Source organism: Apis cerana, linkage group LG16 (genome assembly GCF_029169275.1).
Source record: "Apis cerana isolate GH-2021 linkage group LG16, AcerK_1.0, whole genome shotgun sequence".
Lineage (NCBI taxonomy): Eukaryota > Metazoa > Arthropoda > Insecta > Hymenoptera > Apidae > Apis > Apis cerana.
In genome coordinates, this window is record NC_083867.1 from 3,919,466 (window position 1) to 3,945,362 (window position 25,897).

Sequence of the window (25,897 nt, forward strand, 5' to 3'; positions counted from 1 at the left end):
CTTCAACTGTTGCTTTTAATCTCTCTTCGTCTTTCGCTCAGTAGTTAACTGTCAGTCTCTACGACCGTTCTTACCGGCAAAAAGTAAATACGGATAAAATTTCTTGTTCTCGATCGTTGCTCTATTAAGATTAAAGTGGCAATTTTTCACACGTTTTCATATATATTCAAACTTAGTCAATAGTGAACACGACGTGTCGTAAGCTTATAATTATAATTCATCTTTTCTCTTCGGCCAAATTAAATCGAGCGTAATTTTTTGAACCGCGTGAAGCGCAGCCTCGTTTAATTTAACCGGGCGAGTACGCGAAACAATGTGACCATTTGGTAGGATAATTACGGAGGAAGGCTGGCGCGTTCCGAAGGGGTGACTTGTATCTAGTTTTCGGGGTAATCCGGAATGGTGGAGGAGAAGGGAAGGGGCCCGCGTCTTGGAGCGTTTTGGAGGGGAGGAAGACGTTTGGAATTTACGATACATAAATATCCGGCGCGACTGTAACTTTTGGAAATCCTTCCGGTGGCACGAGGGAGTGGGGGTTAAAAATACGAATGGGAGATATACACTCGCATGTCGCGTGCGGAATAAAGCGGATGAGAGACGCGGACATGGTTTAATATCCAAACGGACGCGCGTGAGATACGCATATACGTGAAAATATTCGATATAAAAATGTTTTATGAAAAGAATTGGCGTGTAAAACGCGAATTTCAATGATAGTTTTATAATTGTTGTAAGACGAATTCTCAAGCAGGTCATTGAAATATGGAATGCTACGAGTGAAACTATAACGCGAATATTAATTTATATATCAAATACCTGTGGAAAAGTGGACGGATGAAATATTATTATAACAATGCATTTATTAAATAGCGCTTCTTCACAGCTAATGCTTCATATATATATATATTTTTTTTTAAAAATGTAGCCTCTATTTTCATGTCACCGTTTTAAAACATTGTTTTACCGTGAGTTATATAGTTTTACGTATATTTTTATGGTTTACAATATTTCGAGTTGCGAGAGTTGGAATATTTTCGTGTATATACGTGCATAGAAAATAGACAAAACACGGCGTCTATAAATACGTGGTCCAGAACAGGGAATAGACGGCGACCGTGCACGACTGTGAACGACGCCGATGAAATTCAGCAGACGTGTGTGCCTGTTAAATACACACACCGGGGCCAATTCGAAAATATACCGATCAATTCCGCGCGGACGATGTATCCGTGAAAGAGGGAAAAAAAAAAAAAAAAAAAAAAAGAGGGGTGATGGAATCTCGGTAAACATGTGTTCCCGCGTGTAGAACTTCTCCGGCCGAGTACATGACGAATGATAGAAAGTGGAAGAACAGAGACTGAAATAGACCATTGTGAAGTTCCGATCGCTGACCTTATCCGAGAATCCAACGTTCGATTCGACTCGCTTTCAACTTCGCCTCTAATTTCTCGCGTTCCGTAACGTGTTAAATGTTTTACGAGGATGAGAAAAGATACGATAAATAGGAGAGTAGCGGTAATTCAAATTTAAATTTTTGAATTTATTTCGAAACTCGATCCGATTATTATTAAATATTTTTCACTTTGTTATATGAAGATTTGTGTTGTAATCTAAATGAGAAAAATACTATTGGCGTCGATATTCGCGTTATGTACAACAATTCTCGGATAATTAAATTAATTTGATCGAGAATCGTGGCTGTTTTAAATTCAAAAAAATTTTCAATTTAGATCCATAATATTTCTGTTTAATTCGAGTAATTTAATAAAATTTTCTTTGGAAAAAAATTCAGTCGGAAGAAGGCAGGTTGAAAGAATTTGTTTCGAATATTTTTCATTGTTCTCCACACGTTACAAGCTGCCATTTTCAAATATTATGCTTATCCGAGATGGAATCCATTAGCCTGAATAACTTAATTCGTCGAGGCGGTCATCCGACGAAATCATACGTTTAAAAGTAGGTTTGTTCATCCTTTCCCTCTATCGTTTTTTCCAATTTCACGTTCCCCTCGAGGCCATATTTGTAAGGATACCTGCTGTCCGCGGTGGCCATTCTCCGATGCTAATGCTAAGGGGGAAAAAACAAGGCTGGATAGAGCAATTTACCCGCTCGATCCTTTCTGCGTAACAAATTAAATCGATAATTGATCTTGATACCTTCGTTTCCACGATATCTTTGGGAAACCTTGTTATTGCATCTTAAAATTCATTCCAATCTAAAAAAAATATTTTTTACACATCAAAATCTATTTTGATACTTTCACAATCTACTCATTGTGCACATACGCATATTTTCACTCAGTCAGATCAGTCAGGCGCAAAAATCTTTGCATCCGTTTATCAACCGACGGGATAATATCATTCCCCATTTCCCCGGGAAAACCTTTAAAATTCTTCCCAAGTTAAATCATATCTGCTCTAAATCCATCTGAATCCATTCAGTAAGCCATTTAAGCGGCGCCATTTCCCATAAATCCGGTCGAACAACACGCGAACGCAGACGATGCATTTTTCGGAGCGTGCCAGACGAAATAACGGGTGCCATTTGATAGCGGCATAATAATCTCGGGGCCGGACGCCGGCGTGCCGAAGAAAAGGGGGTTGTACCTAGCTCTATAGCCGCGGAGGAGGGGGAGGGAGCGAGCGCCACTGTATCCTAGGGTAAAGTAAGAAGACGCCTACAGTTTACGATGACGCGTAAATATCCCCGGCGTCCCCAACTTTTACGAACCCTTTGCTAGCCGGTATGCGCCGAACGGGGTTGAGGAGGGGTGGTAACGGGGTGCAGCGTGGAGGAATAGGAGTTTGCGGTGACTGGGCAGGGCCTTTATACACTCCTATCCCGCGGCTCTAACGCCCGCCACTTTACTCGCCTGTATCTTCGCCCGCCGCCGCTGGAGCTTTAACTCTTGCACCGCTCGCGGCCGCCAAATAAAACATCGCAGCCGAGGAAACTTGGTCCTGTCGCGCGATACCTTTTTCTTTCGAACGCGCTTTTTCCTCCCTCTTCCCGTTCTTTTCACTACCCGCGGCTATGACGTCGCGGTGCATTATGCCGGAGCTTCTTTCATCCGCGTTTCGACGACCGAAAGCGTAACGACCGGGTTATTCTTCTTTGAACGAGTTTGTTTTTATGCTCTGCCGCCGCTTCCACCCCGAGCGGTGGAATTCTTTCGAGGATTGTTGTGGAAAGAATCGTTAATCGTGGCTGAAAGAATTTAAAGATATTTATTTTACAACCGACTTCACTCTAAATATAAATGCTAGAAATTGTTAGAAATATCAAAAAATGTATCGAAATGAATGTAATGTCGTAATCGTATTCGTAACACCCGTGTAGACGGTCGGTAGTCAAAGTCGCGTTTCGAAACTCCGTTCCGTTCAAATGGTAAAATCGATACGCGGCGGGGATTAATTCCACAGATTGACGTCCAATTCCTCCGCTTTTCAAATTTTTCGTATCTCCTGTCCGCCACAGAGAGCAATTCGACGCCGTACGATGGCGGAGACATCGTGTTCACGGTCACGGCGTGTCGCGCCACCGCTCTTTTTCCGATTTATCGCAGTGCTTATTTGTGGCCCATTTCATCGCCGGCCAAGTTATCTCGCGGGCTACGCTCGTTAAAGCGGAGAATAAGCCTAGCCGCTCGAACTTTCAGCCATTCGATCGTGGATCTACTCCTTTCTGCGTGTATGTAACGCGATATGTATCGACTATTTTCGAATTTTTGAGTTAACGTTTTCTTTCGTAATATTCACACACGCAGGCAATAATAGTGCCTAAATAATTATTAATACGATACATCGTGACTCACAAGTTGGGAACCACTGGGCCAGTTAGTAGATAGACTGGCATGTAACCGAAAGTTTTATATACGAGAACTGCTATAACGTGGGTATAGACGTTTCCAGTGTTATTATGTCGTTTCCACCAATTTCTCCAGACAGTCTAGATGGCTCCCGGATGCGACTCAGCGTATATACGAAATGTTCGACGACATCCGAGTGCCGTGCCGAAATTATATCGACTGTACGACGCACATGCTTTTATATCTCACGCATTTCCTCTTGGCCAGACGGACCCGTTTGCCTCTTTTCTACCATTGTTCCGTCGAATAGGGAGTAAGAACGTTAAGAATGATTTGCGAGTACAATGTTTTTTTTTCAAGAAGCTTTGTTAGCTTCTTGTTTCTTTTTTTTTTTTGAAAGAAAATTTAAATTTTGACGTTGACGAGTTTGAATTATCGCTTCATTATTGCAGAGTGTTCAGTGACACAAAAACTCATTTGAAATCCCTGTACACGCGGTCCACTATGTTGCGCAAACATGAACGCTCGGAGACGTGACTGCGTGGCAAACAAGAGTGGCACGCGCTGCACGTGTAACGTCGATCCGCGTATTCCTCATGCCGAGTGCTCTCTCTAACGTACTCTTGAAACTATAATTAGAAATTCGTAAAACATACCTACACAGAAACAAGAGGTATTATCTCGAAATCCTTGTCATCTCGGAATTCATTCCATTTTTATCTAATTTTAACGAGTTACTTAATAAATTATGTATCCGAATTTTTATTAGACGAGCGCGATAGTCGTTTATTGATATTCTGTTATCTATGCATCATTTTGATTTTGGGGGGGAAAAGGTGTTCGATTAAACGAATCGTTCGTTAATGCCCAATGATTGTCAATGGTAACGAGCAGTAATCGATGGTTGGCCTGGCGAGTCGTTTAAATGCGCATCGAGTACGAATTTATTAGCCTATTTGGAAATACCGTGATAAAAGACAGAGGGGTGGCGGAAGAGCAAGCGAGGGAGGGAGGGTAAGGATATTTCGAGGAGGAGAGGGGTAGCGGATATAAGGAACGAGTGTAAGGGTATCACGGGAGCTGAAGCACCAGCAGGCAACCCCTTATAAGGGGTAGGAAGCAATTATAACACTAAATTAAGGGCGAGGAAAATTTGGCAATTAGGGGGATTTCAAAAGGGATAAAGTTGCAAGATGGCCGTTTTTCTTACGCCAGATTCTTCGAGGGTTATTCGGGCATTAGCTCGGCCGACTAGTATAAAAGAGAAACTTTTTCGGATGTCTCTAGATCGAGAGATACCTCCGACGAGATTATTCATATTTTAATAGATGTTTTTACGAGATAATTCGTGAAAAGTTTCGCGAAACGAGGGGTCCATTTTTATTTCTCGAATAAAACTTTTTTTTCCTTTACGTAATTACTACGGAAAGATTCACACTCGAGCGAATTTACGACGGAATTACACGCACGAGTGCGATTTCAGATGTAGGCCCATCGCGAACTACGAAACATACGGCGAGCCGCAGAAACGCGATGATGCTTTACGCGCTGACGCGGCGCTGTCCGTCACGATGGGCGCCGCAACGTGGTTCACGGAGCCCTGCCCGAGTCCCCCTAGGCACTACGAATATATATCTCTGTTTGGATTACGCTGGACTACCAATACGGCACGGACACACACGCACGAGGACAAGATATAAAGAGAGAGGGGGGAAGGTTTGGGAAGGGGAGAAATAATACTAGATACACGAGGAGAGAGAGAAAGATGGTGAGAAGAAGAGGGAATGAAAGAGCATGGAGAAAAGAAGGAAGAGGACAGATAGAGGGGATCCGAGTGGTAGGGGATAGTAGGTGGTAGAAATGGCGGTGTTGGTGGGTGGAGTGGTTGAACCACGACAGGGGGTGGCGTAGAGGTCGACGCGTGCGGGCATTGCGATCCGTCAGAGCGGGTAAACCGAAAACATAAATTTAATAGGTTTCACCCCCTTCTTCGAGCTTTATGGCGCCACCGAATTTCCCATTAAATAAACAAGCGCAATGTTCATTACGGGACACCGGATCTCTCGACCGATCGTGCGCTGTATACGCGCCCCGCTATCGTAGATTATGTTACGTAGATGCATCTAGGGCTTAGACCGCAGCTTGCGGTTTCCGGATACGTATGGGTCTACGTGGATGTGCGAGAACCTATATATACCTCTTCGAAATTGAACGTAAGGGGCAGAAAATTGCCCATCTCTTTCGTTTCGAAATCGTCGTCGTCTTTTTAAGATCGATCCAGGAAGTCTCGCCGTTTCTGGAATAATTATAACATTGTTTTTACGGACGATAATAATGGTCCCAATTGTGAAAGAAATATGGTAATTCGAGCGCTCCCCGATAGAAAAAAATAAAGAAGCAGAAAAATTAGATTGATTACATCGCGTTTGATCTCATTTTTATCAGAATTACACGATTCCGATCTTCCCCAAATTACCATTTACGGTTTATTTTTTATTTTTCTTTATTTCTACCGAATTCGTTCATTCGCATTTTCACGTTAATAGAGGCGAATTCGCAAATTATGCAATAAGGTGTCATCAGGGGATGTAGGTTCGGATTTGCCTGGTCAAAAGCTTGTGCAGTTCGCAGCACGATACACACAGGTTCGCAAATAGGGGGAAGGGGAGGAGGCGTCGAGGATCCTCGATTCGAATTTTCCAAAACACCCAGAATCGTCACGCGAATCGAAATGCCCGGCAATTCCAGGATTTTTTCGTGTTTTTTTTTGTCACCGTGCCGGCGCGTAATCTCTTTTTTCACGATGGCTCTCTATCGGAAACGCATAGTGATCGCCCGCGTGCGCGGACGGCTACGCGAAACACTGTAACTCCTGCTTGCTGATAATTAGCGCATCCATCAGCCGCAGCAAGCCGCCAGCTAATGCCGATCGTACGTTATCGTTATCACGGTCTCCCCATTTTGTCCCACCGCCGCTCTCTCCCTCTCTCTACCACTATACACCACTCTCCACTCCACCCCCGAGCCCCTCTATATTTGTACGTGGTCCGTGCGCGACCCACAAGCAGCGGCACCATCGCCGATCCACCCTTTATCTCTCTCTCTCTCTTTCTCTCTCACTTCTCTCCTCTTTCTCTCTCCACCCTCTCAGGCTGGCTCCGACTCCTGCCTTCCATCCTATATCGGCAGCCAACGCACGAGCTGTCGATACGACCAATAATCTAATAACCAGTCACCGGCAATGTGTCGTAAGTCACCGGTCTGCAGATTTTCACTGCAAGGGAACCAATAACGTGTTCCCTTTTGAATTATCAATTCATTCGTAGGCTGGACGAAGGAAAGTACGAGGCTCGTGCAACGTCACGGTCTTCTCGATCGGGGGATATGAGATTTCCTCGCTGATTTACAATCATCGCGAAACCGGTATCCGTCCGCGAATATTCTGGGATTCTGAAAATCACAAAATCGTGTTGAAAATTAGAAGGAAAGAAGGAAATAGATATTCGGAGATGGACAATGGAGACTAGTCAAATCTCGTAGATAGACTCGTTTTTTAGAATTATTCAAGGATATCGAATAAAAAAAAAGGCATACGGAAAGAAAAACGAATAAAAAGAGACTGATCGGGGCGCATTCAAAGCTCTATCGCAGACCACTTTATTCCGAACGATCGTCGAATCTCGTGGCATTGTATCCCTCTGGCCGTGCAAAAAAAAAAAAGCACACGGCCCTACTGTATGGTCGTTGCTGTCTGGTCGCGTCCACGGTCTTTTTTTTCCCCCCCCCGCCCCGTTCCTAAAAATCATAGAGTCCATCGAAGGGCGAATTACAGGATCGCGATAGCGCGCACACACAACGTAGTGCATGCGCGCATCTCACGGCCGCGAGCCGCCAAATGATCCAGAACACCGGTGGGAATTGGTTCAGCGTCGAGATGGAGTGGGGGGGCAAGAGGGGTGGGGAGGGCCACAGAGCAGAGGCAGCGTTATAACTAACCGAGCTGATCTACGACCTGTTTAGTAGTTCTATATCAGCGCTGCACCATGCTTCGGTACACGCAATCGAATTGCCTCCTCTGCCGATAATATCTGACTTAAGTAGGTAACCATCGGCGCGCGTTTGCCCGCGTTGAATACACGTCGGTACACGTACACCCACGTGTGCGTGGCTCTGCACCGATATAGAGGAGCTGGGGGCCGTGCACGTGCGCAAATAACTGGAATATGGATGACAGAGACAGCGGGCAGCCAGGAAAGAAGTTGTTCGTAGATGCTAGATTATCCCTGCCGAGTAATGTTTGCGCCTCGTGTAAAATGGCTCTGTTTGGTTTAACGCATGGCGGCCACGGTTACCTCGAGACCCCTCCACCTCGTTTCGTTGTTCGCATTATACTTTCAATAGGTTTGGTTTACGATCGTGACTAACTAAGCCCGGTTACACGATAAACGAGTTAATGATTGATGTAACCGAACAATCGTAATTCGAGCCAGGAGTTGAAATTGATTATAGCTATTCTGTTATTGCGGTGAGTTACAAGCGATGAGGCGCATGCGCATAATTGCCGCGCGTTCTGAACCGAGTCACTCGACTATTGAAATTTCCCCATTTCGCGCGATTAACTTAATCCTTTCCGTCGCGATCGTTCTACCGTGTCTCCCGCCCGTTTGCTAATTTTCGTTTTATATTTTAATCATATTTCACGACAAACAATTGATATTTCGATCGGTTGCTCTAGAATTGGCTCTTTTTTCCGATTAAAGCATTCGACAAGTGATTCTTTTAGTAGAATATCGCGATGTAGATGTAGAGGGCATTCAATTTTTCGATTCCTCCTGATATAAATCGATGGCAGAGGAAAATACACGCGAGAGTCAATAAAATTTTTTATCCAAAATGGGCCCCTGTTAACCGAAAACTCACGATCCTGGTATAAAAAAGAAAAAAAATATTTTTCTTGAATCTGGAAACGAGAAAACGTCGAATCTCTACCGGCCGTCATTTTCGCTTTACGAGAGATTGAATGCATAATGAGGGGAAGGAGATTAAACGCGTAGCATCGTTGAAACACGGCACGCATTTGTCGATGTCTAATAGAATATTAACGAACACAATCCGGGCCGTTGGCCGCGTGCAAAATGCATTCAGTAGCTCATCGATCGACGTTTCATCACGCGCCAGCGAAATCGGTTGCGAAATGAAAAACAAGAGGGGGCAGGAAGAGGGCGGTCGGAGAAACTGTGTGACAGAGACGAAAGGAGGGGGCGTAACGGTAGAGCGAAAGGGAGGGGAGAACAAAGGGTGGATCGTTAATTGTTTAATCCCGTCCGATTGGCTTGGATATTTTTAAATATGAATCCTCGATCTAGAAATTGAACTATCCCGATAGAAAATTGCGTTGCCCGAAATATATCGTCGAGGAGGCGGCGAATGGCTAAATACGATTTATAGCTTCATTTATGACAGGAGGGCAGGAGTTATTCTCATTGGCTCTGGATTTTAAAATGTGTATCCCCTGGATCGATCGCCTGGTGCCCCGGCGCGCTTTTGCATTACGCGTTTTCGAGCTATACGAGTTGCTTAAACATTTCCACTGGATTTACGGTGTTTCCAGCCAGAGGCGGTGTGATCAGTTTTCACCGAATAATTCAAAAAATTGACAACTCTTATTATTATATATTTACACGATTTACACTTTCTCTCCTTTCATCCCTCGATATCGAATTCGATCGTTGACAACAGATTTATTACATGCTCGTTGTTTCCTATACGCGTATACTTCACATATACGAGAAAAGTATTCTCGAACACGCTATTGAGTATAGAAATGTTTTTATAAACGTGATTATTGTAAGTTACACGACACGATGTAGGAGAAAAGTATTTTTTTTTTTTAACAAATTTATCAATTGATTAAGTTTGATTTTATAATAACCCATATATCCTGTACCATTTTTGTGTAATATTTATTCGAAATTCGAGTTGCCGCGATTATTTTTATGATTTAACATTTTCTATAGTGAATCAGAGAACGTTGAATCCTCATGTAGAATTTTCTCTCTGTCACAGGTAAGGAAGATATTGCTAAGCCACATTGGACATGGTTGCAAGGTGAGTTGTGCTTTCTTCAAACTCGATTAAAGTTAGAAGACGTTTCGCGTGCTCTCGAGGTTCCATATAAAGGGGATGATTTCAATGGATTACCTTTGGATCGCCAACTCATTCTGCTGACACTATTTTTGTCGATACGAATTCGAGTCGGACACCAAACATACCAGAATAATTTGTCAACAGATTTTTATTCTACGTTTGTTCTTTATATAAGCATCTCATAGAAAGATGCTTGATTGATTAATTTAAAAAAAAAAAATCTCTTGTTATTTTTCACCTTTAATTTTACTCGAATAAATCTTAATTCCTCTTCTTCGTGTTCTACACCGTTACACAAATACTATGAATATATCGCGTCAAGAGATTACAAAATTGTACGTCAATTTACGAAAACAGTGTCTACGAAATAAGTTGTCAGCAATTCGAAAGTAACCCAATTTCGGGTCGATTGTTGATCGAAATCTCCAATCGAGAGGCAAATGCTCCGAACGAATCTCCCCAACGGTTCGTCGACCGTTCCAAAACGGATGGATTTAAAAGTTTCGTGCCGAATTCGGATGGTGGATGTCGCACAGGGATTAGATTTATTCGGGGCGAGGCGTGCGCTCGCACAGATGCTGTTTACCCCCTCGGATTTCTTCGAATTTCGGTGTAAGCGGCGTGGCATTCCCGAACGACCGCGGGAGGCACTCGTTTCCAAGAATAAAAGAGTCGTGGGGTGAATTTTCATCGCGTTGCGCCTCTCCCTTCCCTCTGAACGAGAGTACAAGAAGTATCGCGAAGAACAGCTGCGAGCGTCTTGACAGCGCGACGGGAGCGAAAACCATCCTGTGTTTCTCTTTTTCTTGAAAAATAGGGTGGAACGTGAGAGAGGAGGCAGAGAAAAAAACGGAGAAAAGGTTGGCCGCAAAAGAACGTGCGGAGGTCGTGCTAGGGAGAAAGTGAGACAGAGAGAGGGGGAAAGAGTAGGAAAGAGGCTGATCGGTTGAGAAGGAGAGGGATAGAGAGATAGAGAGAGAGGTAGAAGAGAATACAGAACGATGCCTTCGAGGGTGATCAATAAATATTGGCTCTCGGGGGTGAAATTGGGGTAGCCGTGTAGGGAGGGTGAGAGGAAGGACAGTCGTGCTGCTGCGGTTGCCGCCCCTTTCCTACGGCATACGACGTATGGCAGATATAACCACTTGGTATAGGCAATGGAGAATCGCTCATGGACCGTAATTCCCTCAGACTTTCTGATCGATACTCACTTTAGGCCAAGAAAAACGCGGAAAGAGGCCTGGTTGTGGCCTCGCGAGGTAAACTCCACTGGTGGAGGGAGGGGGGAAGCGTAAAAATTTCGATGACTCCGACGTAATACCGCCATAAGTCGAAACCTATATGGGAACTCTCCGTGGAATAGATGCGTTGTATCGATATCAGACAACGTGCACACGCGTCGATTCAACGGGAATATTCCCTCGATTGCGAGTCCCCGTGCGATGCGTGATGAAAACGACCGTGCCGCCCCCTATCCTCACTCCTAGTAACGAAGGGTCAAAAACCGAATCGTTAATTGCCGGTTAATTCCATAAAGAATCGCAGTTTTAAGGGATAACCGTAGTCTGATAGACGACGACTGACGAAGGATTAAATGGGGTTGATACGAAGGTTGCATTGACGGAGGGTTCGAGTCTCGATTATCGACCATTAACGTTACTAGTGTCCATAAATTTTGAATTTTCCTGCAACTAAAATATTAAAACGTTAACAATTATATAAATATATCGTGATGTGAAATATATTTGTAAAGTATCAGATATAATAAATTGCATATGAAACATCGTAAATCGTGTATAATATACGTATTTGCATAAAAATGCATACTCTTCTTATAATTTATTCGTTTTGTATTTTGAGAAACTTCTTACTTCATAGTTTATAAAACCAGTCTCCATTTTCTCTTAAAACGTGTTTTTCACGATCTTTGGAATTATTGGAAAAGTGAAGGGATTAATTCGCAACGGTCGGGTAAGAAGCATTCTCGATTCCTCTCAATTGTCTCCCATCCCGCGCTAAATAGAAATCCTCGTAGCTTGTGGAGAGGTTTCCGTGAATTCGGTTAGAATTTGGATGAGGAAACTGGATGCTTTCCGAGGCGTGAAATGGCTGCGTTAACCGCTTGCACGAGCTGAAACCCCGAACCGAGCGCAAGGAAAGGGGGCGGACCGCTTTCCTCTTCCTTCTCCCCCTCTCCTGCTCCACGGCCTTCTCCTTTCCCTTCGCACGTCGCTATCTCTTCCACAAAAATATATATATATATATCTCTTTCTTCGTTTCCCTTATTCTTCTGTTCTTTTAAAGGCTTCCGTCCAGAGACAACGTTGTTTAGTAATACCATGCTTCAGACTGCACCGGAGGGTCATAATAGAATTTATGCTTTTTAGACTTTTTTCTTTTATTCTTTATAATTCACCGCGATTTTATAACCTACAATTGGTAATGTAACTAATCAAAATAGAGAATTTCTATTTCGATCCATTTTTTAAAATAATTATTTTATTGACGTTGAATATAAAATTTCATGTAATTTCAAGTTGTGTGATAACTTTTCCTCCGTATTTTTCACAGTATTATCGACTTTCTCCCACATCAAAGTCGTAAAACAAACGTGTCTATCTTGGAATAAGAATACGCGACACTTTATGCACCCTCTCGAAATTCAGCCAACGACCCCCTTCCTCTACTCTCATATTTATTAACTATAAATTGAGAATATTATCCTATTTGAAATTCACGCAAGAATATCTCATCCGGAATAAACGATCCAGTTTGCCAGATACATCCCTCGAAACACCACCCCGAAAACGAGATAATCTTTCCCTCCTCCGCAACGTTTTCTTTGTTTCGCGAGTATTTTCCGACTGGGTCGCGGGTTCGAACGCACGGATAAGGTAATATCGTCGTACAGATCTCAGCAAAGGTATAAGACGAGAGTTATGCGGCCCGCTATGCGCGAGGGAATCGTAGATCAACGTGGTGGCACGTCTGCAGGGACGTGAACGAACGGAGAACTACCGCCATCATCCAACCCCCTTTTCGTTCATCCCACGACCCCACCTTTCTTCCAAACCAACCCCTCCTCCGCTCCTTCTCGCTTCCCTCTTCCTTCATTCTTTCTTTGTCTCTTTCTCTCGGCATTCGTACCTATCTCGCTATCTTGGAGACCCAGCCACGGCTCTTTCCCTGTGTCTACGTGTGCTCGTCGTCTTATACAGGGTGTGAAATAAATAAAAAATATGAAATGAAATTTGTTTGATCTCGTTTAACTTTGAATATCGTTCTCTGGATATTTTGCTAATCAGGAAAATCCGTATCTTTATTAATTACGAAAGACATGAATTTATAACGATAATTAAGCAATATAACATTAAATATATTTTACGTTACAAATTTTTTGTATACTTAGTAGTTCTTCGTTTTCTCGTCGTTTTAAAAAAGTTGATTAACGTTTCTTCGATTTTTTTAAAGAATTTTTGCTGCAGATTTATTTTTCCACTCTCACACCCTGTACACACGCACCGTCTTGTACACTTGACCGGCACGCTTGTCCGTGTGTCGCGTTGCGTCCGAGTGCCTGGAACATGTATATCATCGATACGTATACCTACGTAAAATGCCAAAGCAAGAGCATAAGGCGGAGGGCACGAGTACGAGTGAACACAATACTGGGTGTGGCATCCAGCCCGAACTATTATTTCACCCGACGGAGTTATACAAGGTGGTACGAGTGTTGAGTCGCGGTTGGCCCGTATTCTTTTCTATCGAGATATAATTGTCGAGTCGGAATGTCACGGTGTGACCCGGCACAGTCGAGAATGTCTCGTACGGCTCGTTTCATTTCGCGGAGAATGTCGACTTTTAGATATTTCGACGAGTGTTATTCGGCCCAAGTAAAAACTATCGACTCGAGGAGAGCTTTTAACGAGGGAGAGAGAGAGAGAGGAATTGCTTTTTTGAAAAGAAAACGCGAATGTAAAAAAGAAATGATTGCTTTATGTTGACGATGAAGTGCACAATTTATTGATTTATCGTTGTTTTAATCAAAAATGGAAAAATATATTGGAAATTTTTTGTATTAAAATATATTCTATAATCGTATTTCAAAATAATGGGGGAGTGCTCAAAATCTGCAATAAATCGCGCATTTTTTATCCGTTTTTCATAAAACTTCCACCAAACGATACAAAATATTTGTTCATACGCGTAATAATTCGAAAAGTGTCAAAAATAAATTTATCTTCTTTTCGTTGAAAGGTCCTCTTAATCCCTTGATTAAGTTATTTAATTTATTCGCGGCTGTAAAATGTCGCTTCAATCTCATTTTTGCGCGTTTGGTCGAAATATCGTGATATATTTTCCAAGAAGAAAATCTCTCGAAGGAAAAAGACAGGAAGATTCGTTTATCCGGAATAGTTAATAAGCTTAGGTAATTGGCCACGGATAAGGGTTCCGTTGTAACGAGAATTAAGAGCAGCGAACGAGGTGGGTTCCTCCTCGTCTCGTGGTAGTGGGTTTCTATCCTATTTTTTCGTCGACGGAACGTGAATTAAGTCCCTTCGCTATCTTCAGTCCTCGCGTAAATTACACCAGCTCCATTGGAGAGAAATGGCCGCCTCTTCTTTCCCCCTCCCTCGCTCTATCCCTATATACCTCTTTTTCTCTCTCTCCCTTCATTCCTCTTCCCCCTCTTTCTTCTTCTCCACTTTATTTACATATAGATACGAAACCCATTGAGTCTCCTCGGTCGAAAGTACTTCCCTTTTTATAGGTTTATTCATTTGGAATCGATAAAATTTGCCTGGAATTATCGGCCCGAGTAGTTTCTTTCTCGTCCCATCTTCCATCAGTCTTCTCACTTTTTCCTTCTCGATCGATCAATTTATCGAGATTTGTATCGAAATTTTTCGTCCTCGATTTTCTTCTTTCGATTTAGATCACACGAGCATCAAAACAGTAACAAAATAGTAACAAAAAGTGTCACTTCTGTCTACTTCATAAATACAATATTACTATTTCATACTATTTCACGATTCATCCATTGTTCCAAATAATTCTGCTCTTTACACAAGTTTGCCGTGATACAGTCCATCTATCTTTTCGCAATCTCCCTTTTTCTTTTTTCTCCCCGTTTATCGCGCTACTTCAACCGCGAGTCGCGTAAATGAGACGAAAATTTCGAATTTGGGGATTTATCGGGCGTATTGTTCGTTTTCGAGCAATTTCGCGTCTCTGTAATTTCGAGCCACTACGGATAGCCTCGATGCTTCGAAGGGGGTTGAGCATAACTCGAAACATATTATGAACACATACATAAACATCCCTTGGCGTTATCAGTTGTCGGACGCCGGCGCGCCGGATATTGTCGCATCCTCCGTTTCGCTCTCCCTATTACACGATGCGGAGCGAGGCACGAACGTGTTGCCTCGAACAAAACCCGGGAAAATCGGAGGAGAGTGTTGGGGAGGGAGGAATAAGATCATTGACGATTCGGATATATCGGAAGTATTATCGCAAATCTTTGAATGATAAATTAATTCCGCTTGATTATTTTTATCGATCGAATACTTGCTACTTTCGACATTATTCGGTATTTACGTGATTAAAGTTCGCGTAAGATAAAAATAAAACAAGAAAAATAAGTGCCAATTTTTTACGTTTCACGACTAGAAAAAGTTCTCCCAAAAATTCGTCACGAGAAGAACAAGGGCTAGCTTTCCCTTTTTTCGTCGAAGGATGTTTTACGTCCCCACAACAAAGCGGTCCACGACTTTTACTTTTTTTTTATTACCCTCTAAAATTTCACTTTTTCCTCGTGCACCTTTGCCTCGAGATGGGGTAGGTTTGTAAAAAGTCCGGATGAGACCGGACTTTTCTGGAGGTGAAAGTCGCTTCTTGCCTTCTCCCTCCCTCCCCTATTCGATACTTTGTTATTTTCCAAGGGTAGAAAAAACGGTTTTCGTATCCGGTGAAAGTTTGGGTTGGTCTCTCTTAGATAGGATCTTTTTACATCGGGACCATCGTTTTCTAAATTTCAGTAACAGATGGAGATAAAAGTCTCTGTTCCGTGACGCGAGATAAAAATCCAAAAATCCGATCGAGTTTCTCCCGCGCCACTTCTTCGCTCATCAACCTTGTTCCCTCTCTCGTTATTACTTTATTATCCTAATTGAAAATCGAAAAAAAGGCACTTCTTCTTGTTGTTCCACGCGGAAAAGTATGAAAACGGGGCTTAAATTTCTTCTTGTACACAGATATTTAAGCATGGTCACGGTGATGCCGTTTTATTACCCGTAACAACCGCATCGTGTAAACGAGGAAAAGACCGGAACTACCTGCTGCACCTTAACCTTCGTCTACAATGCAAATTCCCCCGGCGAGTCAACCTTAGACTTAATTTCCTCCGCTTTTTATTTTTCTCCTGCCGGTCCCGTAAAAGGTTCTCCAATGAAAAAAACTGTTCCACCTTTGGCGTTGCAAAAATCTCGAATATATAATCACAAGCATGGAAAACCATAACTGGGACGATAAGATCGAGCAAAGTTTCCTCGGAATGTCGTAATCATTCTTAGAGCATTAACTGCTCGCTTGAATTTAAGCAAAGAAATTCAAATAAGTCTCGAGTCTGCGAACAAACGCAGAAAATAGAGACAAGAGGGAAGGAATTAGCGTATCGAGCATAAAGCGAGATTGAATTTTAGGGGAATTTTAGTTATATTTAGAGTGTCGAAATAAGAAAGATCGATTCGTTGGAAAATCTTGGGATTAATTGAATTTCGGTCGGAATAGAGGAACGCGTTTCGAAATGAGATTCGAGACGGTGGCTGGCCCCTCGGTAGAATCAAGTAGAAGGATATTGCATTGGACGAATGGGATGATAGGGGTGCCGAAGGGTGGGCGCGCTCGAAAGAGTTAAATCGTGGGCTAGTGAGCACGCGGGGCGGCTAGCGACGAGCAAATAATCGAGTTTAATTGCAAAACCGTCGGCATGATTTAATTACGCGGCGCAGCGCAGTTAGATATATATTATATACCACCCCCGGTACATATATACCCGCTGGCCGCGTCCCTTCTCTCCTCCCCCACCCCACCAAATACGTAATAATAAGTGAAGTCACGCGGTGTGCGAGCTCGTATATTTGTTGAAGTATCAAGCAAAGATCGTTGCGACGATGAAAATGAATATTCTTTTATCTTTTTGTTTTTATCTGCAATGTTTCCATTATTCGCACGAGTATTTGTGCACATTAATATACCTAGCTTTCGTGAATCGAAAATGTTGGAAAGTGTCGTGTGATGGGAACAAAAATATTCGCGTATTAACAATTCAGTAATACATTCATACACGATTTAAAAGAACGCTCGATTGATACAAATAATGTCTGATCTAATTTTAATTTAATTTTTTTACCTTTTTATCATCGCCGATAACTTTAGAAATTAAAATTATTTCAACGGTCCAAGTTATATTTTAAACGGTCTCGACGCACGACTAACGAGCGTCTCATCGCGTCGATAAGAGAAAGTAGTCAAGACGGAGCGAAACGTAGTCAATTAGTTTGACGTACTCTGGCGCGAGCACTTGAACTCGTTAACGAAATCCGTATTTCTTTTCCTTCTTTTTTCGGTGCCCGACACAACGCAAGAACAGACTCGGCGCACCTCGGCAGATCGGGTGAATTTTTGCATTCCCACGCGGCGTGGATATACGCGTGCATTGGATATCTGCATAAACGTGTGCAACGTGGAAGCCGAAGAATATCGCGAGAGATCACGAAAGTGGGTACGGCCCCCGCGAGTTTGGACTCGTTTGCAGTCGGGCTTGTTCGAAAGCTGGCCGGTGCCGCTAGTTTTCTTTTCCCTTTCTCCCGCTCCACCTCCTCCGCCTCCCCATTTCGACCGGTGCACAGCCCTTCTTCCAAGAGGTGGCCTTATCTCTGCTTGGTTTTTGTCCGACTGCAGTAGCATGGCAACACGCGATGCAAGGTTTCGCGCGAGACCAACCTGCGACAGGAGATTTCCGGCTGATATCGTCCGTAGCACGCGAACGCGCCGAATCCCCTTCCCAAGACCGAACGAGATTGATAACGCCCGCATCCAGGCAGATCCGATTTTATGAGCTGTTGACGACACCTTCTGGCGAGCATTCGCTCGCATCGCATCGGATAAATAATAGAATAACCGCGACACGACACGCGATCCTCTCGAGGACTCAATTTTTACCCAACCTTCCAACTGTTGAACCGCTCGCACCGGTTCCGCGTACGTTATTCCGTCGTTCGATTATTCATGGCTACGGAACTCGTCGATACAATCGAATTATCGAATGCCAGCAGACGGTCGAACGTTCCAACGTTTCCTGCTATAATTAAACGTACGAGGTTAACGAAGGATATAACGTGTGTACGTTCGCCTAGACGCGAAGGCGAAATCGCGATTAACGTAACAACGGCCGTGTTGTTGTTGAGCCGGTTGTTTGCCGAGTTTCAGACCGACTCGAAACGCGAGATCTTTTTCGGTGCACGTGTATACCGGTGGACGTAATTAACGGCGAGTAATGTGCGCGGACGGTCGTGATTCTGATATCTTGAGCAGGCAGAGACGTGAGAGATAGTATCGCGCACCGCGTTGAAATGTTGAAAAAGAAACGCTTAACACTGTGCCAACTTCAGTTGGGTCAACGCACTATCCGCTTGATCCGAACTGTGACGGTAGATGGCGAACGATACGATCGCGAACGGGCAATGTATGGCGTCGGCAATTCCACTCTAGAAATGTATTATGATAATTTTTTAACCGTGGAGTAGCAAGACGGGCCAAAAAACTGCCTACGATTTCGACGAGCGTGCGTTTATGAATTTTCATCGCGAGTATAATAATCCGAAATGGGGTGATACGACAAGGTATCTTAATTCGAGACCAATTTATACCAAGCGTACCGTGTGGAATTAATATCTATTGTGAGCGGAGCAAAGTCCGTTAATAACGGGATTACCGATCGCCTATTTTGCTAACGCGCATCGACAGCGCTCCCGGATTTCACTTCGAGATTAGATCGTGTCATTAATTGGCCAAGGCATAGCTTTATCCGATAATGAGTTCTTGTACAAAGATTTTTGCGCATCGCCTCAGGCTCTGTGAAATATCGTATAAAATAACGATTGTTTGAAAAATAATAGTACTTGAACGAATTTGAAGGTCGATGAATTTTTAAATTTTAAATTTTCGAAATACGATTATCGGACGTGCGTGTTTTAATGGATCTGTCTGCATTGTAACAAAAGAGAAAAAGAAGATAGTAGTCTCGAGAAACTGTATCTTTAATCGTACCATTAACTCTTCTCGAGAAACGCTTCGACGTCACTTTCACCAAATATTTCTTTATCGACAGTTCGAAATTTCCTGGCATTGACGAAATTCTTCCCTCCCGTTTCGTTTCATCTTAAACTTTCACGATCTTTAATTATTATATTTGTAATCGATAAAAACTGATGACACAAATTGCAAAAAACTGATCTTTAGAGATCGAAGAGGAAACGAATCTTTCGAAGCAAACACGAGATAGCATAGGTTTCTCGTTGAAAATCCCATAACGTATCGGGTTTTTCATTTAGGCGACGGTAATCACCATCCTTTCGGTAGCCGGCTGCCGTTATTTCGATCTGTTCTCTTCTCCCCCTCTTTCTTCCCTTTTTTTTTTTTTTGTTTTTATCACGCGTAAATCGGCGGTAACGGCGATAAACCTGTGAAGCTGTGAACGTCCAACATTTGTTATTGCTCTCGCGTGTGAAGTTTGATATCCTCGTGTGCACACGCACATATTAATCCCTCCCCGTGTAAGCATATGTATGCGCGTAGAATGCAAAGGACGGTGTTGCAGGCGCTGGTGGTGGTTTGGTGAATCGCGCGCAAAGGGGATGGGGGCTCGTGGGGGTGTAGCAGACAGAGAAACGGGCAGAGCCGTTTCTACGGGAACGACAGAGACCGTGGCAGTTGGTGGAGGGAGTGAGTCGGTGGGGGTGGCGAGAGGTGGAATGGGGGAGGCGGGGGTAGGGCGTGCGCGCCTGCACCTCATAAACTTAAACCCTAATTAACCGGCGCTACGGCTACTGTTGCGCCCTACGTGCGTATGCTTCTCGTTCGTACACACGAACGCACTTTGTCGCTTTTCCCTCTCGCTCTGTTGCTCCTCGAGCTTCGCTCGTCCGTGTGCGCGTCCGCCGGTATTCTCTAGCGAGAGACGCGATGTTTATTGCCCGACTTCGCGTAAATTAGTTCCACCGCGAAACTATCCGGTGGTTTTCGTTCGCGGTATACGGATACCGGCGGGCTATTGCTAACAGTTTCCGAGGACGAGGCAGCATCTTGGAATCGGGGAGAAGAGAAAAGTTTCTCGAACGCACATTCTATGCGATTGGTACGCTTGATCGAAAGGTACCTCGATCGTAGATGAACAAGTAAATGAACTGAATGGTGAAAAAAATGTATGATGCATTTATCGCGGGTGGAAAACATTGGGAGTTATATCGGTCTTCTCGAAGTAATTTTTGCCCATTTTTATAAAAGCGCCAGGGATAATTGCAAAAGTTTCGTTTCGCGAACTTTTTGATACGAGTTATTATACGACTTGAAACGATTTATTTTCTTTTTTTTTTTTTTTTTTCAAGTCGTGATAACATAAAGGAGGCCGATGTATATTTCGGGTTCTCCACTTGGAGAAGAAAAAGAGAAAAAATTCTTTTAGATGATGACTTATTTTCAACATGTGGCGTTGGTTGGACCCACTTGTTTTTTTTACTCGAGTTGATACCGTGTGGTGGTATCGTTTCCGGACGATTTATTTATGATTCTAGATCCGTCTGTGGCCACTGTATGTGCAACACTTTGTTGACACAAGACAGTCAACAGGATTTAGAAAACGCATCACGTTTGATGTTAATGAGAAATTTGATCGTGAAACATTCGTTGGAATTATTCCAATCCATAAATTTCATCCTATCAAATATTTTATACAAATCTCATTAATAATTCGAATAATTGTATTTTACGGAGAATATTCTTTAATAATCGAAATTTTCCCAGCAATGTTCATAATTATTTCAACATGTATTTAGAAAAATCACGTATAGTAGGTTGTCTTTGTTTCGTTAACCGGACTTTACATTTTCATTACAGTACATTTCCCTCTACCGACGAATGGCACGTTTATCAAACTTTTTATAAACACTTCATAAACGGTTTACGGTTTACCGCGCAAGCACAAACATGTCTGTATTACTAAACGCGTATGTATGTGTACATGAGTCAGAAACGCAGGCGTACTGCCATGATGACAAGCTTTCCCTTAAAACTACATCGTACACATATATACATGAAACAGGATAATATTGAAACTGCGAAGCGATCTTTTCTTACGTTTCGGTTTTCTTTATATATTTATTTTATCGTCGCCATTGTAGTCGCAGCTCTATTCTCTTTATATATTCTATTCTCTAGCACATGCACACACACTTGCGCTGTCATGTTCATCTATATACATACGTAGAAACGTACCTAGAATCACGCATCCACGTGCTTTCCTTCGAAGAATAAACATTCCCAAGCTAAATGTACATGTAGCACTCGATGTATTAATAATCACGCACTTAAAGCTCCGTCAGGCAACGAATCGATCATAGAAAAATGTATTGGCAAGGTAAATTTAATTCTTAAATACGCGACGTGGGTGTATCCGAGGCAAAGGTAGCTTCCGCGGCATCTGACCTGCGCAGATCTGGCTCAAACTTGTGTCATGGCAATATGGCGACTCGCCAGAATCCAAGGAAGAGCATGCTGGGATGGGAGTCTAACACGGTACACGAATATGAAAACCGGTCGATGCGAGAACGCGCGAGCCTGTAACTGTGGACGGCGTTCCTTGCCACGATGTGGCGCAACGATCGTGTGTACTCTGAGCGGCCGCGACCAATCGGGTGGGGCGAGAGATCAACATGGCCGCCGTGTCGCCGCGGTTACCTTTTCTCTGCCGCGATTTCGGTTTAATCGTTTTTCTATTGTTTTTCACGGTATCGTTAAACGATTGTTGTCCAACTCGCGATGCAACTGCGGATTGGATACCAACAGTGGTATGTAAGTTGCCAGAAATTCCGCCGACTTTTCGTTTCAATATCAAGAAAATTTGATGGAGCCATCTTACGATTGTTCTCACGTGTGCCTGTGATGATCACCTATATGTGCACGTGCGTGTATGTGTTGGTACATTCTGTGTTCTGAATTTAGTTTCTTGTTTATATTTCACTGTTTTTGTTTTGTGTTTTTCACGCGAACTTTATAGTATTACGGTTGATTTATGATGAATCATGTTTATTTGGTATTATGTATATCAATTGTAGACATTTTAGTGTAATGCTTCCGTTGCGTGTGCGTTATTGCACTGTTTATTGTCGTTTCATTATTTCCAATGATGATCATGCTATTCGTTAATACTATTCAAATCTTCCAAATTGTTTCGCAATTGAATTTTGATTCTACAAATTGGAAGATTCTACGATTGTTGTGATCGTAATAGTTTACGCGTTGTTTGTCAGTAATTGTTGATTGAATCATATCATTGTTTTTGATATTATCATAATTACTTAAATATTTATCTTTCATCATCATTTTTATGAGCTTAATAAAAATTAGGTATAATAAAATACAAAACGCATTAATTTTCATCTTATATGCTATTTGATATTACAATTATATATATTTTATTTGCGAAATATTATGCGTACGTAGATTAGCATTTTCATTGCATGGTTCTATTTTCTTAATTTTTAATATGCAAATAAAATTATTTTAGTTCAAATGAGAACTAATTCCCAACTTATCAAACATATAAATCACATATATATTTTAAAAGCGTATAAATTATTGCGTGTAATGGTTGGAAAATTTATTGGTAATATATTAATACTTCAAAAAAATATTTTCTATAAAATTTCCGGCAATCCTTGAAACGAATCGTCGTTGCTGTAAAATCACCACTTTCAATTAAAAAAGAAAAATAGATGGACAAATTAAAGTGAAGTCGATTCAGTGTTCAAGTTAGCGATAACAAATGCATGATATGATAATTACGACAGTACGGTTAATGATCGCGACGAAGGAAACGTTTGAAAAATATTCTCGCGATAAATTATCTTAGCGGAAACCGGTGTCGCGCCAAGTAAGATTCCGACGCATTTCTCTTTCTTTTTGTTATTCTCTTCGTAATCATTAGACAACTTGCGCGACTTGGAATGATGCGCTTAACGGCAGAAAGGTAATCGTAATCGAACTGTTTATCTTCGAATTATTCGTCGATGACATTTTTAGCGCGCGTCGTATAATTTCCCTCGAACACCATTAAGTAAACGTGTATTGGATAATCGATCGTTACGAAACCATCTTTCGGCAAAAGCAATTTCAATATTTCATTTCCAAGGATATCGAGCATTTTAAGTAATGCGCGTTCGGAATATATATATATATAAATTTCGAGCGTAAAAATCCAGAATCACAATATTTATCGAGATAATTTTAGATATTTACGAAGAACATTGCAATTTTGTGTTATTACCCTGTTAATTGAGACGCCAATAATTTTAACAAATTATATATGTGAATTTGAAATTTTGATCGAATCATTTTCTCGTTCTTAAATTTTTTATGCATATTTTTAAAGACGTTCTATAAAATTAATTGTTTTTAATTCGTAAAAGAAAAGAAAGAAAAGAGAGGAACATATAAACATAATAGTTCAATAGTTCTTAGTGGCATTCGTTTTGTCTCGAACACGCCATTGATTGGTTGCCGTCGGATACTTTGATCAAGTTTGATGCAATTTTCGAGATCGTATTGTAATTAAATATCGCAACGTAGCTATTAAACGAACTTCGTTGCAAGATAATCTTTAATTCATCTTCGTTTCATTTTACGATAGTTTTTATTTCTATTATTTTCACTGGAATGAAGTCATTCGCCACCCGTTGAAACTGACGCCGATCATATTCGCGCCATCGCATTTGTTAAAAATTAAAAGCGATAATTAACGAGGAAACGTTTTCATTCGAGGGTAGTTCGATTATAAATTAAACGACCGTGTCGCGGTCACCGACGCGAAGGCGTACATCGATGAAATGGATGAAAAAATGAACGGAGGGTGCAAGATACGGCAAATTCCGCGCGATAAGGCTCCAACTTATCGACGTGATGACGTGTGCCGCTGATAAATAATTAACTGCCACGTAAAAGCTCATAAAGAGTAGTAATCGTGCGTACACTGTAATCGCGCATATGCTTTTACGCTTGACCGACTTTGGACAGCTTCGAAGCGATTAACGCAACATTCTTCGCTAGTTTTACGTGCTTAATTAACCACATCGTGTATATATAATAAATAAAACAAACAAAGACGATAGATAACTGGCGCCGTAATCGTGTTATAAAATAACTAATGACAAAATAGATTAAGTTGAGTAATTCTGTTATTATTTTATGAGTAGAGAGAATGTTTGTTTGATCATTTTCTTTATCTTTCCTAGCGTTTATTTATTAGCACGAGATAGTTGCAGCAGATATACTTAAATTTTTATTATAATTATTAATTTTCATTTTATGCACATGTTAGATAGAACACATCGCTAATGAAATGACCTAATAATAATTGTTCGATGCATACAATAGCTTATTGATATTGTACAAGTCGCCATTTTGTATCAATCGATAATCGAAAGATTTACTTCGTCACTGTTCCTGTACCAAATTCGAAAATTAACGATCGTGTAAACTAGCCGAATACTTGACAAGCCTGTACTGTGCTTCCAATTTGAGGATTGTTGTCAGTTCGAAATTGTACGTTCCACGATAGCTTCGAGAATTCAGTGAGCGCCGGATATCCGACCGAACGTGTGTTCACCCGATGTTGTCGCGTTTCCACGGCTTCGACGTCGACACAACCGCGTCGACGCGCATTAATTCACGCTTTAATTCGAAGACAGATAGTTGTTCAGTGAAGCTAAAAAAACGCTAATCGCTTAACGCTCGCGAAAAGAATTCTAGTACTTTCTTTCGTTATTTCGCATTCTGTTTCAGTATGAAAAATGATAAGTCTAACTGAAATAAAATAGATGTCAACGTTCGATGGTTTCTTGAGGATATGTGAAAAAAGTTGGAGCTCGTTGGAGTTTGTTAGCTGAGGCAATTTTAAGAACATATATATACCCAGGTGTACGAAATTCGAGACTAATTTTATCTTTATGGACAATAATATTCTTGGAAAATTGAGTGGACGAAATTTAACGGTCGTGAAAAAAAATTCTAATATTCTCTTTCGTTATTTCGCATTTTATCTAACGACAACAGTACCACGAAAAACTGATAAGTCTAACTGAAATAAAATAGATGTCAACGTTCGATGGTTTCTTGAAGATATGTGAAAAAAGTTGGAGGCTCGTTAGTCGAGGCAATTTTAAGAACATATATATACCCAGGTGTACGAAATTCGAGACTAATTTTATCTTTATGGACAATAATATTCTTGGAAAATTGAGTGGACGAAATTTAACGGTCGTGAAAAAAAATTCTAACATTCTCTTTCGTTATTTCGCATTTTATCTAACGACAGCAGTACCACGAAAAACGATAAGTCTAACTGAAATAAAATAGATGTCAACGTTCGATGGTTTCTTGAAGATATGTGAAAAAAGTTGGAGGTTCGTTAGCCGAGGCAATTTCAAGAACACATATATACTCAGGTGTACGAAATTCGAGACTAATTTTATCTTTATGGACAATAATATTCTTAGAAAATTTAGTCGACGAAATTTAACGGTCGTGAAAAAAAATTCTAACATTCTCTTTCGTTATTTCGCATTTTATCTAACGACAACAGTACCACGAAAAACGATAAGTCTAACT

General features: G+C 41.7%; 1 protein-coding gene across 6 annotated transcripts in view; it reads left to right on the top strand.

Moving 5' to 3' along the window:
• Positions 1-25,897, top strand: part of LOC108000310 (homeotic protein ultrabithorax) — a 144,675-nt gene that overhangs the window by 58,961 nt on the left and 59,817 nt on the right. For 5 of the 6 annotated variants that reach the window (XM_062086475.1, XM_062086473.1, XM_062086472.1 and 2 more), the window contains one exon: positions 9,875-9,916. The exons of the other annotated variant lie outside the window; for it this stretch is intronic. In XM_062086475.1, the coding sequence (XP_061942459.1) occupies positions 9,875-9,916 (42 nt within the window). The remainder of the gene's footprint in view (positions 1-9,874; positions 9,917-25,897) is intronic. 6 annotated transcript variants of the gene reach the window in all.